At 45.1% G+C, this 15,059-nt stretch overlaps 1 protein-coding gene across 2 annotated transcripts in view; it reads right to left on the bottom strand.

Moving 5' to 3' along the window:
- The window catches only part of SH3PXD2A (SH3 and PX domains 2A), a 261,363-nt gene that overhangs the window by 85,644 nt on the left and 160,660 nt on the right, over positions 1–15,059 (bottom strand). For both annotated transcript variants that reach the window (XM_075717611.1, XM_075717612.1), the window contains exon 6: positions 2,893–2,921. In XM_075717611.1, coding sequence (XP_075573726.1) covers positions 2,893–2,921 — 29 coding nt within the window. The remainder of the gene's footprint in view (positions 1–2,892; positions 2,922–15,059) is intronic.

Raw genomic sequence — 15,059 nt, 5'->3', positions numbered from 1 at the left:
ATGCAGAGCCTCAGTTGCTTCAGTGAAGCTCCAGGTCTCTGCGCTGACTGCAGGTTAAAGCATTTATAAGTAGATCATATCCAAGTAAAGGGCCATGTGTTTATACAGCACTTTGCACACAAAGAAGCCTGGCTCAAGGCTGGCATGCAGAGGTGCCCCAGATCGGTGCAAGACTCCCTTCTGTTTAGCTAAGGACATGCCACGCTATTGCATTTGGTTCAGAAGGTCTCAGATGTTTACAACCAGTAACAGAAACATTTATTGCTGCAGCTGAAACTCCTATTAAACTCTGAACTTATCCAATTTCTCCCTGCTCTAAGGGCCGAGCACAGGACGAGCTAGACAAGCACTCTGGCAAGGCAGAGGTCAGGGTAGAGGTGATGTTGGCTGTCAGAGGCATTCCCCAAATGTTTCTGCAATCGGCCATGCTTGTGCCGTGCCTGCACATGCCTGAGACACAGCAGCTGTGGGATTCCTGACGGACACTGTGGGACAGCCGTGCTCACACCCAAAAGCCTCCTCTCAGCACATCTTTGGTCAAGACAGAAGATGTGTTCACAGGTTTGATTTGTTGGGAGGTGCTTGCATTTAAAAGAGCCTACTTGTCTCTTGTTTAAAGACAGAGTAGCATCTGCACCTACTGAGGAAACATTTCAAAGCTATTTGTTATCTTAAAGAGTCTCACAGCACACCCTGGAAATCTGTGCTCATTTGCCCTGCTGCTGGTTCAAGTGTCATAAAGCTGATCTTTGTTAGAAGCTGTAAGTACCAAGTCCCTTGGCATATTCCTTCGTTCGTTGTGTGCACACTCCCACCATACCCAGCTCCAAATAGAAGGAAGCATTCCTCTGCTGCTCTGAAATCAGGCGAGAAGATGGCTGAGAACAGAGTCTCTTTATGCTGCTCATTTTGGTCACAGAGCTGCTTCACATTCCTCTTCATACAGGGCAAGTGGAGAAAGCGCATCCCTAAACCCCACTGTTTCCAAGCCCTAGCTGCGTGAGCAAGCAAGCACCAAGTAGCAGAAAGTCCCAAAAGGAGACTGGGCAGCATGTGGAGGTGGTACAGCCAAGGGAGAGAACCAGACCTGAGCATCCCACCCTCACAGGGATGGATGAGCACATCACTTGGGATGCTCTGGGCAGGAGGCCACCAAAGGGCCCAGCATCCACAAATGGCATCTCAGCTACACCAACTCAACTTAATCCCTCTTCCCCCAATGTCAAGGCAGATCAGCTCCAACTTCCCCCCCACAGCCACAGGAATGGAAGAGCAGCAGTAGTTTCCTCACAGTCCCAAAGCAATTCCTCACATCTCTTGCAAGATTATTGCAACTCCTGTGAATGTCAACTGGTGCACTGAGCCCAAAGCTCTCCTGGTTTCCTAATGCTGTTCTAGGTCAGTGCTAAATCAGGTTGCCCCAGAGACTTCAGCAAAGTTTTTCAAAGGTCTTTACATGGCCCGAAAGCCCCCGGTGTGTGGCACTGAGCTAGGAGCTCCCACACTCGGCTCTGCCTTCTACTGAGTCACTTGGACCTTTACAGTTAGCCCCTCTAGAGAAAGTGCTGCTGCCCATTTAATTCACAGGCCACTGTGAACAAACCCTTCACTTAATATTACATTTAGGAGGCCCTAGGAGCACAACCCAGACAGAAGCTTTGTAGGAGATTAGGAAGATGAAGCGTGCCCTCATTTATCATGTCGGGCCAGCACCTTGTACCACACTTGCCTCATCATTACCACAACCCACCTCAGGGAAATTCAGGAAAAGGGGTACCAAAAGTATTTGGCTTGCAAAGGCAGCAGACATTTGATGCACAGGACATCAGGGTCAAGCAACAGCTTCGCTTTAGTGAATCACTTAGCTTATTACAGGACTGCGGCTTAAAAACTCTCATAATTAACCAACAAATCGATCTAGGCAGTGACATTCACTGGAGTCCAGTATGTTACATTCATCTTTCCTTCCTTCCCAGAGACTAAGCCATTGCAGTGTTTCTTCATCATCTTAAAAAGCAAGAAGAAAAAATCCTCCCCTCCCCTGCACGCAGGCCAGAGTTCTCCAGGAGTTGCTATTGGTTTGAAAAGCCTCTCTTTGGATGCCCTAAATGCAATTTGGAGCGCCCAAGACTCCAAACAAAGTCAATGAGAGTTGCAGGTGCTCAATGCTGCTTGGGAAAAAAAAAAAAAAAAAAAAGAAAAAAAGAAAAAAAGAGAAAGCCCTGACACATCCAGCTCAGAGCAGCCAAACCCAGAGGCCCATAATTACATGTCCCTGTTGAAAACACATCTGTAAAAATCACTAAGAGCTACAAGGGGAGGGGAAAAATTGGATTTATATAGTTTCAAATCAGGGTTTTATAGGACATTTGATTCCAGGATCTTAAAAACAAAACACCGAGCTAGACCCTTTGAGGCAGCCCAAACCCAGACACAGGCACTGAGAACATTCTGCCTCAGAAGACTCACCAGAGCCTTTTGGAAAGGCAAAAAAACCTCCAGTTCAGACCAGAACAAACAAGCATTCCCCTCCCCTCCAGAAAAGAACCCCAACTCTCAGGCTGCATTTTGACTGTTTGCTCAGGTAAAGACTGACTTAAGAAAAAAAAATGAAAGAGAGAAATACAATTATCCTCTCAGGCTGGAAAAGGAGCTGTATAAATACAGTCAGAGGAGAGCAGTCATTTTAACTGCAACACTATATAAGGTGGGTTTCTTCTCTCCAGTGCAAAGGAAAGAAACTGATGCCTGTCTCTAGCAGGCTTCAGCAATAAAAAGTTAAACTGCTACGCAATTTCATGCAACACAAGATAAAGGAAAGGTTTAAAAAGGACAGGGGTGGGGGAAGTCCCCTCTATAATCATGCAGTACATAGAAAGCCTGGTATCTTACCTGATTTTCTCTTTGAAGATCCATAGTCCCTGAAAAAAAGACAACAACAAATAGACATGGTTAGAGCTGGAAACGGTGGTAAGAGAATGGGTGCCTCCCAAATTTCCACCCATATGCTCAAGGGCTCATCCTGAGTGCTCCCTCCTTTGAAGAGGTCAGGACTGCAAGGCATTGACAGGCAGGGGCTGGGACGGATCCTGAGCAGCACCGGCTCATCAGCAGCAGCAGCTGGGGCTTCTGCAGCACCAGGGGCTCAGGGAGCATGTGATCAACGAGACAGAGCAAACCATCCACAACCAGCAAGGCAGGGGAGAAGGGTGTCATTTTTTCCCCTTTAAATTGAGCTATTAAATGCAGAGCTACTGAATTAACCCCTGACATTCCCCTGGAGAGGAAAGGGAATATTAACTGCTTGCTGCAGGGGTGTGGCTGCTACAGGCTTATCTGGCATTGCTTGCAGTTCTCTCCTTTCAGAGGCTAATTAATTTGTGAATAACCTCCAGACCCCTCCTAGTTATCTCTGACAAGCACTTGTCTTCCGCAAGGAAAAAAAAAAAAAAAAACCCAACCAAACCCCAAACTTTGTCCATTCTTCTTTCTTCCAGGATGGGGAATACACCCTTACTTTTCTGTAGTGATTTAAAGGGTGCTGGCACCTTTGCTCGTGGCAGAACAGCTGAAAGCTCAGACAGCTGCTACGGAAGTGGGAAGAAATTACAGGAGGGAGCTGTGAGAACTGATTCGGAATAAGCAGAACCGAGGACAGAAATACTTCGCTATGGCTGTGCTTCCTCCCGGTGCTTTCCGGAGCCTCTCAGACCCAGCTCTGAAATGGTCTGCACAGGCAGGAGCCCGGGCAATGACAGATCGGGCAGAGCCAGCATCACTGTGCAGGCACAGCGCCCATGGCACGGTCACACACCGCACCCGGCGGCATTCATGTTGCGAAAATCGCCCGATGAACCCACTGCAGAGGCAGGCTGTGTTTGCAGGAATCCCACCAGAGGGGCAGGCAGCAGACTCTAAATTTTTGGGGGTCAGACTGTCAGGAGTGGGGGTTTTGGCCCTTGCAGCATGCTGTGTACTCCAGAGGAATGAGAGAAGGATTGTCCCAAACTATGCATTTAATTTCAGGAGAGTTTGGGGGATCATCTGAAGAAATGGCACGTGTCTTGAGGGCAAAGGTATGTCTACCCATAAATTCTGTTTTTCCCAGCACTTGTGCGTGCATCCCATGCCTTACATGTCTAGGATTTGCTTCCAGTGAGTAATAACTACTTGGGAGTTTTTTGCACCATCTTTGAATTTCCCAGGGTAATTTCTGTTTCAATTAAATGGTTGTTTTGTCAGCCATGTCTGCAGTTGTATTTGATGTGAAGATGCTACTGCTCATGAATAGGCTGCTTCTTCTACAGAAGTGATATCATATGCAAATATAATGCCTGCTACATGGTCCCCAAAACAGAGACCCCTCAGAATGAGCCAGGGAAGGCACAATCCCTGAAATGTAGTCCTCTGCCCCGGCTCCGCTCCCACGCCAGCCTGGAGCTTTGTGGTTGCTGTCAATACAGCTCTCTTGGCATGTGAAAGTCTGTGTTTGGTCCTGCCCTGAACTGCCTCTCTTCTGACAGAGCTAAATGGCGAGAAGGTGGAACCCTGCTGAGATCCACACATGTAATTTGCGTTAACCAAGTATCTCCATCGTGCACATGCTTGATGACCACTTCAATCCCTTCCGCCCTTTGCTTTCTGCAGCAAAGCTCCTGAACCTTCTCCGTCCTACAGCTCTGAGCTGGGTTCAGCTGAGATTTCCCTCTGCAGCATGCTGCATCCCCACCTATCCACCTCTCTCTGTGTTGCACAAAAAGGTTGCACCCAGCTCTTGCAAATGTTAGCACCCATGAGGACCCTGGGAGGACAGCGTAGCTGGGCGCAATCCCTAGAAGACAAAAATCCTTCCACTCTTTGCCAGAAGGCCCTCAGCACACATTTCCAGGGCAATGTCCTGCCAGCCAGCCGTGTCCCACAAGCATCCTAAGAGAGGCCATAGGTGAGCAGAGCACGCACCGGGATGGAGGCAAGCAGCATTAGAGAGAGGCAAAAGAGCCTTCAGCCTGATTCAGGTTGCAAAAGAAAACCTAACTGCTTTTTGCCACTTTAAAAAAAATCACCCAATTTACACGATTAGAAATGGGGTACTGATGGATTTATATGGTTAATAAGCAACCAAAAATGGATATAGGTGTTGCTGAATGTCTTTGCCCACCAGATGCAATGGTGGCGAATGCCACCAAAGGACTGTGTATTTTGTGGCACATCCTGGATGTGCCACATCTGGATGCTCTCCCACATCTTTCAGCCCAATCTAGCTGGTTTTAGGGCTTGTGTGAGTGACTGCAGTAAGGTTTTAAATGAGGCTTGTTCTTTTAGTTCTAAAGCATGACTCATCCATGCAATTTAAAGAAGGTGGAGATTAAAAAATAAGCAAAATTTTGAAACTGTTTTTTCTTTCTACATGCAGATCATGGGATGACAAGAGATATTACTCCATAAAGAACTTTTTCACTTTTTTTTTCTTGTTCAGTTCCTCATCTGGCTGGCATTTGTTCCACAGCAAAAGCACATCATTTACAGAAGTGTACTTGCTCTTAAGTTTCCTCACACGAGCCCTGCAATAGGCAGACACATCCCACATCACACCACTAATGCAAGCACAGAGCACTGTCCTCGATATGATGTGGCAAGCCACATTTCTGGTCAATGGCAAACATGGTGCCAACAGAGGCAGTAACTGTTCATGTGGGCCAGGAGCTCTGGGCCAGCGAACCCCATCATTTCTTCTTTCATGGCTTGTGCATGGTGAAAACAAACCTTCAGGTTAGTTTGAAGAGGGAAAAAGCTCCTTATTGTCACTGCAAAGTGCACAGCTGAGCAATTTAGGGTCACCTACAAGAGGATGAAGCAGCAAGTAGCTCTCAGATGTCCCTTTGAGATCAGGAAGGTAACTAGCATCATCAGAGGATCCAGAGTGTATTCAGGCTCTTGAAGGCAATTGAAGCTACAACTTCTGGTCTTAGTTTCTAGTCTTAAGCATGAGATCATCCTTATAGAAAAAATTAAATTATCATTACAAAATATCTATTTGAATCACACCCCCCCCCAACCCATGAGTCTCACTCACAAAAAAAAAAGCCAACAATCAACCTGCTGAACAAATTTTCATCTTTTCATTTATTCTTTCTGTAAGTTTTAAAGTCAAATTTTATTGGGTTCTGATCTTGGAGTTGCTTAAGTCCATGTACACCATGTCTCCCTGTCTTGTCACTTTTTTGTACACCCACATTTCTCATAGAATCAGGACAAAGCAGTATCAAATAAAATGGAGCTTGAAACAAAATCCTCATCTCCCCATTGAAACTCTGAAACCCAAACTTGTTCCTCCCAGCGAGGATGGGGAAAAAAATCACTGCTGAAATAGAAAGCAAAGAAGGTATAGCAAATAATCTCTCTGGCTGTGTAAAGTGCTCTTTGTATATATACTCTTCTCTTTTCCACTAATGAAGAAAGCCTGTGCTGCTGCTTTGCAATAGCAGCAGCAAGGAGCCCTGCCTGGCTCCATGTTTATTTTTTATGTCCTGTTATTCTGCATGTGATTCATTCATGTCTTTTCATAAGGTGAATACCTCTCAGCCTCACTATTTTCAGAGGAGCATTAGTGTGAGGCTGAAGTATTGGATTATGTCTCCAAAACGATAAAGGAAATTATTTAATGGTTTCTCTTAACTGTAACAACTTCCAAGCAGAAACTCTGATCTTCTCCTGCAAGACAGACTGCACCTGGCACTGCTAGCCCTTAAATCAGACAAGAAACCTGGCCTTGCAGAAGAAAAACCCTTCCAAGGAAAGTTTCAAGCAATGTCATGTCTACAGCTACACAGGAAGCTGACTTTCTCTTAAGGTCTTGCTCTTTTTATCTTTACACACACACACTCATATTTCCATTCTTCTTCCATTTCTGTAAGAGAACAGATACCACCATCCTACTTTCCCTTCCAGCCATAGCTACAAGAATAGCAGTGAAACCAGCAGGTGGAATGAAAAATAGCACTGGCAGGTCCCTTTTTCATTAGCCAGGATCACTCCATACTTGAACAAACGCCTTTCATAAAAATAGCATACTTCTAGCTGTTTTCATATTAGAATATAGCAATTTTGTCTAAAGTCTTCCTGTGGGGCATCACCTTTAGCTGACACCGAACCTCATTACTGGCAAGGAAAGTATTTCCTGCTGCTAACAATATTAAAATATTGCTGGTGCCAAGCACGTCACACAAGCTGGACACATTCTTCTTGCTTTAATGACAAAGGAGAGGGAGGCTGGATCTTCTTTCTCATCAGCATTACACCAGGATAACACTACTCATTTGAAATCTAGCAATGAATGTGAAAGGAAGACCACAAGCATCGCTACAGAGCTGATTGCCTTGTTATCACATTAAGCTATCCACAGTCAGTCTGGAAATTTGTGAAAGATAAAAATATTTTATGTCATTGAATTTATATGTCACTTGCAATCTAATCTAATTATGAAGGCTGTATTAACAATGTTATGGAAAAGTTTTATGGCACATCCTTTCTTTAGGGACTGACTTTGCTGCTGTATTCAGTGAGAGTTAATAAACATCGATGTGTGCATGCATGTGTTTTCATCTATCTAAATACATACAGATACACACAAGCAGTGGCACAATTAGAAAGTCGTTTAACAAACAAGGAGTATCCTGACACTTGTTCAATAAAGCCTAAAAAATGTTCCAAGCAGAGGAGAAGACTGGAGTTGACTAGGTGCGTCTGTGATGGACTGTGCCTATCTCTTTAGCTGTACTTCTAATTCAGTTTGATTTGTATCTGGCCCAGAGGGTTTCTCCTGCATCTTCCATAGAGATCTGGCAAGTCAGCAGAAGCCTCCTGCAGAAACCAGGAGAGTTTGCAGAGCAACACTGCATCAGCAGAGGGACTGCAAGGCTGCAACTTGGCTCCTGCACAGCTCCCCCTTGGAGGTGACGTATTCAGTCAGGGGACCTCATCCCTGTGGTACCCGCGATGCAAAGGCTCTTTTAAAAGCTTCTCCCCTTTGCCATGGGAGAGCAGACCCAGCAAACTGTCTCTGTGGGATCCCTCCCTTCTCAGATACATCACCTTTTAGCCTGGCGCCTCTGCCTGTCAGTAAAGCAAGGCTCGGCTTCAACTCATTTAGCAAAGATTTCAGACAACCGTGAGTTTCAACCGTGAGAGAAAACAGTGCCTGCAAAGCATGAGGAGCTGTCAGACCCACAGAGGAGCACGGCTGGGGGAGCTGCACAGCAGACATTTCATCAGACAAGACAGAAGCTAAAGGGAGAGTAAATCATCTTTCTGTCTCTTTCTCAGTGTTTGCTGTCCAAAGGAGATGAGACAGTGACAAACCCTGACTAATGGAGGTTAATCTGTATCCTCTAGAGTATTTTAATACATAAATTAAAATTGTTCTGTATTTGTTGGCTTTTGCTAATTCATGTTTAAATACATTGTAGGCGTTTATGTTCCCATGCTCCTTAATTCCTAAAAGTCTCTAGTGGTGTGGGCAGGCTGCGGTGGAGATGTATGACATTTCAAACAAACAACTCGGATTATCATTTAATCGCCAATGATTTGCCAGGCAGATTAAAAGCACAGAAATGTTTTAACAAGAAAGTCCACTCTCTCCTTCCCAACACTCATACAGTTTGCAGTCAGTAATGAGGACTGCTTTTCCACAAACTATTTTTCTTAGCACTGCTATTGGATTCTGTGACAGTGTTTTTAAAGTAAACCAATACAAAAATACTTTGCTACTGCTCTTTACCAGTACAGAAACCTGAGCCTTGAGAATATATTTGCATCTTGAAACCCTCCTAACTGATTTTCCTCAACAGCCAGACTGACATTTTCTATTTGAGACAAGACACAAAATCAAGCGTGACCAAGAACTGGCACTAGGTGCCTGCCTGTGACCAAGGCCTATGGCTGGAGGAGCACCTGAACACCTTAATACTATACAAACACACAGGAGCTATATGGAGAGTGCAGGGTTAAAATTCACATTCATAATACTCAAAGTGCAAAAGTTTAACCATATGCATGAAGGTATCTCCATTCCAACGGAGCTCTGAGACCCATATGACACGTAATTAAGCAAAATTAACTCTATACATTATGCATCAGGAACACAAACACATGGATGCATACAGCTATACATTTTCCCCCTCCAGCACTCCATGCTCTGAAATCATAAAAGCACAGCTGATCTCTTCCTCAAGCCAAATAAACAGATGAAGGCTTTTTTCCTTCTTTTTTTTTTTTTTTTTTTTTTTTTTTAGAAAATATTCTGCTCATTTCCTGATATAAATTGTTGCATTGTGGAACCCTCTCGAACATGAATCTGTCCTTTCTGAGCAGAGGTCAAACTTTCCAGCCCTGTCAGAAAGGGCCCCATTGTGGCGGTCCCGAGACCCCAAAATTCCTTGCCGCAAGCAAAAGGGACTTGAGGGGCAAGAAGAAAATCTGGCAACCTGACTTCAAACCCAGGCATTCTTCCTAGCTGGAAGAGGTCTCTGCTTACTGCTAAGAAGGGCAAGCCACTGTTGTGCAACCAGCTCCTTAAGAGAACAGAGACAACACAAAAGAAAGAATTTTGTCTTCCTGCCACCTTTCTGTTGTCTTTACAGCGTGGCTGTAATGCTAGCATAGAGCAAACAGCACAGCTTTATATACTATATACTTCTAGTTAGGCTGCAGTGATTTTGTCTGCATCATATAAAAATGGTGGCCCAGTTTGGCTCACCAGGACCCAGCTGGAGGTCCTGATTTAGTGCTGACTTCTGACAGCTCCCTTGAACCCAACAAAGTAAGTCAACCCAAGTTCTCCCTGAGAAACTCCAAGCACAACACTGGAAACTCATCTGTAAGTGCAGAAGAGATCTTCCCAGGCAGAGATCTTCCCAGAAGAAATCTTGCACAGAAGACCCAAGGTTGGACACTGCCTCCTCTCCAGCAATGCTCCCTGCACCTCAGTCCATGGATTTGTATCATGAAGGGGAGGTGCAGGACAAGGAAAACCAGTGTCCTCTGCTCTGCACTCAGAGGATCCTGGAGATTAGCCCCGCACAGCACAACTTGAGCTCTACCACCAAGTCCAAGGTGCAGGGGATGCAGGCAGCTCCAAGATAAACAACATCCCCATGGACCATCTCAGCCTCGTGCAGACTCACGGTGTTTGGGGATGGCTGCCACCATTTTGCGTAGAAAGGGTGTAGAAGGAAGAGAGATGGGTTCGAGGCATCCTGCCCCTTCCCTAAATGATTGGCAAATATCACAGATTTATGTCCCAAGATTCCTCAGCAGTGAAGCTGATCGCTTGCCTCCAGAGTGCAACTTCAGTATTTGGCTCAGGCTGAAGAAATGTGGAATTAGCCTCTTGAATTTTTTTACAATTATATTCTTTTATGATGAAATTATCCTGCTGGAGGAGGACAGGGCTTTGGAATCACACATTCAGCTTTTCACCAGGCTGTGAGATACAGGGCAGGGTGATCTGACAGCAAAGCCCGGCCTCTCCGGCACCAGGGACAGACGGCTCAGCACAACGTGGAAGCTGCAGGACACCGGGGGAATGAGCTAACGCCATGTGATCCTCTACTGCAAGGCTTCAGCGGCCTTGAAAAAGACCAACACAAATGTTTATAGCAAGCTTTTTCCTGGAAAGAAGTATAAAAACAAGATCTTGCCTAAGAGTCACATCCTCATCTGGTTTTGTTTTACCCTGTTTATTCCTTCAGATGGCAAATTTCTCCACAGGACAGGAAAATGTATTTACCTTAGCAAGAACTCTGGGTGGAGGTGCTCTTCACCTCCTCTAAACTGACCTTGCTTGTCCCTTGCGGGGAGGCCAAATTTATCTCTGTCTTACAATGACCAAGCATGTGTCACTTTATTATAGCCTTCATAGCATAAATGCTGAGTGATAAAAACAAGGTAATAAAAATGAATCATTCTCATGTGCAGCTTTTCCAGTTGTGCTCTTCACGTTGGGATTTTATTACACACATCTACACGCAGATACAATATCTGTTTAAAAGATGCATCTAATCATAGTTACAAATTAAGTACTGAATATAAGAATCATAAACTCAAATGTACCTTATAAAATAGTCAGGCTAATGAGCTTGCACATATATCATACGAATCTGATTAAGAGCTTAAGAATGCAGCACAGGCTTTGAATCTTTACTTCAATTTTTTTTGAGCCCTTCCTGATTTGAGGGTGGGCCCCTCAAATTCTAGTTTCTATAGGAGATTTGGGTCCAACCTCTGGTTGGCAACCACATGGTCCATCTGGGTTTCTAAATTGCAGTCCGAATGGTGATTATAAGAAAAGGCAGAGTCCCTTTGCTGTCTCCCTCCAGGTACATGTTCCTTCTGCTGTTTCAGACTGACTTGATTGGAGCTACATGTACAGTGCATGGCCACTGTCTCCTCTATCCCATGGTGGCACCGCCCCCCTACAGACAACCTCCCCAAAAGGAGACATCGCCCACCCCGCACCAAGTTGTGCCTGCTCACAGGAGGCAGGATACCACCACCTCTGCCGGAGCTTGCATGAAGACCAACAGTGTCACCCCCAAAACTCTCATCCCAGAGAGTCCTTGGAAGAAGAGAGGGGGAAGGAAGAGGAGAAAACGTGCAAGTTACAGATTTCCAAGCCTCAACCCCAGGTCCAGGCAGAGCCTGTCCAAAAAGGCTTTTGCCATCGAATTACTGCACCAGGAAGAATAGTTGGAGCACAGCAGTTTAAATCAAATGAAGAGAAGAGCTTCTGCATGCAACACAGCTGAATCATGGTACTCACTGGTGTTAGACGCTGTAATCGCCAAAACTAGGCATGGGTTCAAAAAGCAATGAGATAAATTCATGAAGCAAGGATAAATGGTGGCTATTGTACTCCATGCTCTGGATGCTTTGACCCCAAAAGTCCCATAACTGCTGAATGCCAGAAGCAGAGAGGATACACAAGGGAAGCTCGCTCTGTATTTGCTTTGTTTCTTGTATTGGCTGTAAGCCACTGTTGGAGACAGGAGGCCAGATGGGGCCCTGGTCTCACCTAATTGTGGCCTTATAATATATTCTCCTGTAAAAGATCAGACTGGATTAGGATAAATTACATCCAAATCACGCTGCATTACTCAGCACATTAAATTGTCCTTAATCACATACTTTGATGGTCTAGATTCCTGCTTAAATTTACCTCCTGTGCATATTTCTGTACCTATTCTGTTGAAACCACTGCTGAATTTCAACTATACAAAACAGGCTCTAATGAAAAGCCAATAAGGCTCTTTGATCAAGCTTTAATAGGTCTCATCATGGGGACATACTCTGCTGTGGCAGAATGGTTTCCTCATCCTGTCCCTTTCAGAAATGTTTTGTGAGCCTTTAAAAGCAATTTAGCCCTGATTTATGTTAGCTAAGTGATTTCTGTTGCACATGTGAGTTACAAGAAAAGGGCTCTCATCTCAATTTGCTACACTGTTCAGGAAATCAGTTATAAATGCTGCAGTGCCTTCAGTGTCTCTGACTTCAATGCAGCGGAAACTAGCAATTTGAGTAAATACTCCATCATTCCCAATTCTCCCATACGCCGCATCCAGTACTTGACAAGAGACAAGCTATAGGATATTTTTTTTGGTAAAGGGTACTTGAGCTTCCCCTGTCTAAGCTGTTTACCTAAGCTGTTTCCAGAAGATATTCAAGGAACGAAACATGCGATTCTTTAATAGAGAGCATATGAAACATGTTGATGACTATCTGATAAAATTGAGCATGCATTCAGTAGGACTGAGTCACCCCATCACAAGTTTAGAGATGAGGGATGTAGAAATGGTGACTAAGCAAGCTCACGCAGTAAGCCAGGGCTGCAACAGCAACCCAAAAGTTGTGATGGCCTGACCTGACCTGCCAGTGGCATCCAACCAGCCCCGGGCATAGGTTAGAGCAGGTCTCTTCACGCCAGGGGACAGATGCCAGTAGAAGGACAGGAGCCACTGCGAAGCGCCTATGGCCAGGAGGTGTATTGCCAGCGGTCATAAGTGCTACAACCACTGCTGCTGCTTTGTTTATGGTGTTGCTGAGCAAAGAAACACCCCAAAATCAATGAATCCGTGAAGTAAAGGATCTCAAACAGCACATCAGCTCTTCTCCCACATTTCCATATGCCAGAGATAATAATAACGGTAACTACTAGGGAAATGAGGAACTATCTTCTGTGAAGTTTCTTCTGTTGACCAGTCTGAATCTTCCACACCAGTTTGTGGGCATTGTTCCTGTTTGCATTGTTTGCCACTACCAGCAAGAGTTTGATTCCAACATCCTTGTAACTCCCCTTCAAGAAGCTGTAGGTTGCTATCAGATCCCCCATTTACCTCCCCTTTGCCAAACAAGTAACAGAAACACAACAAAAATAACCATCTATTTTTTCTCCCATTTCTTCTTGCTCCTCATCCTGGGGCACAGGGACCCAAGAAAGGAGCAGTGATCCAAATGACAGTGGTCAGGGCTGCCTTCCTCCTGCTCTCTCCTCCTGCTTGCGGGAAAGCCCTTGGCCCAAGCAATCCCCCTTGACCCACATACCCTCCTCAGCTGCATCCCACCTGTGAGCACGGTTCCCCATGATGAATTTGCAGGGCCTGGTGACACTGCGCTCTGGGGAGTCCCACGGGAATGGGATCCTGGAGGGAGCCCACCAGGAAGGCAAAGCAGGAGACCCTCCTGCCTGCCCTTCTCCTTTTGACTGCCCAAGCTGCGAGGTTACCCTCTCACAGCCTCCCCCCGAATGCTGTCCTTTGCCCTGTACCAGCCTCAAAACCACCCCACGGTAGGCACCAGGTGTCGGTGTCACTGCCCAGGATCCCCCGCAGCCCGTCCCACCATGTGGCACGAGCGCTGGCACCAGCCCATACGCCGGAGGCTCACACAGGGAATTCCTAGGCTGCCACTGGCATTTTTGACATTTTAAAGGCTCTAAATTAGCAAAGTAAGAAATGAATTACAGGCATTTCCACACATGTCCCGGGCCCTGCTAGACCTCCGAGCTCCCAGTATAAAGGAGAGCACGCCAGATGCTTGGTATTATACAATTTTGCATTCCTTTCTGGTGCTGTTCTTATGGTGTCTGGCACTTCTGTGTACTCATCTGGCTTTTTAGCAACATGCTGCTTGGACCTCTCTGTCTTGCTGCTCCTGCTACATGTCCAAGGGCAGCGGGACCTGAAAGATTAAGACAGCAGTGTGCATAGACAGCAGATGGCTATTGCATCTGTACTTACTTTGCACTGCTAAATACCCTATTGCCCTAGCTAGTTTTACATCCCCTTTTAGTGGCAGATCTCTCTCCTGACTTTTTAAAATCATCTGTTGTACATATGGCCCTAAGAATGGTAAATATTTTTTCCAGGAGAGGCAAAAACTTACGATGCATGTGCGAGGACAAGATCAAGCCCACAATATGAACTCTGACTTCTTCATCTGGTGACTGCAGTCTTTCCTTTCCTCATTACATTTTCTCCAGTTAGAACAGTGAGATTAAAACACGGCCACTTCCCAAACCTGCCTCAGCAGCATGTCTTCAGTTAACTATCTTGCGACATCAAATGCCTTTCCAGTGTACTAAAAAGTAATGTAGTTCTCTATATGACACCGATTTTATACTCCTTGGAATTGTTTTCTGCCTCCTTCTACAAAGCGGCACATGGAAAGATCTTTCAAGTCTTTGGGTTCTTTAATTTACTAATCAGAGACATAAATCACAGAGTGTAAGATCTACTGTGAGTTCATGAACTCTAGGAAACTTTTCTAATCACTGTCCTTTGAACTGAGCTTTTTCAGAAACTGTTAAACTCCAAAACATATCTAGTAAATGCATCTAGTAAATTTTGCTGGATTGGCAACTACTAAAAGCAGACTTGTCTTTCCTGATTACGTACCAGCATCAGGCAGTCTTAAAACATCCTCTCTGATTCTAACACTAAAACATAAAAGAAAAAAGAAGTCTTGAGCTTGTCTTGCCCAATATAACTGTTAGGATTCATTAAATG

The sequence above is a fragment of the Pelecanus crispus genome, chromosome 10 (genome assembly GCF_030463565.1).
Source record: "Pelecanus crispus isolate bPelCri1 chromosome 10, bPelCri1.pri, whole genome shotgun sequence".
Taxonomy (NCBI): Eukaryota; Metazoa; Chordata; class Aves; order Pelecaniformes; family Pelecanidae; genus Pelecanus; species Pelecanus crispus.
Note: the sequence above shows the minus strand (reverse complement) of the source record. Positions and strands in the feature narration are given on the sequence as shown.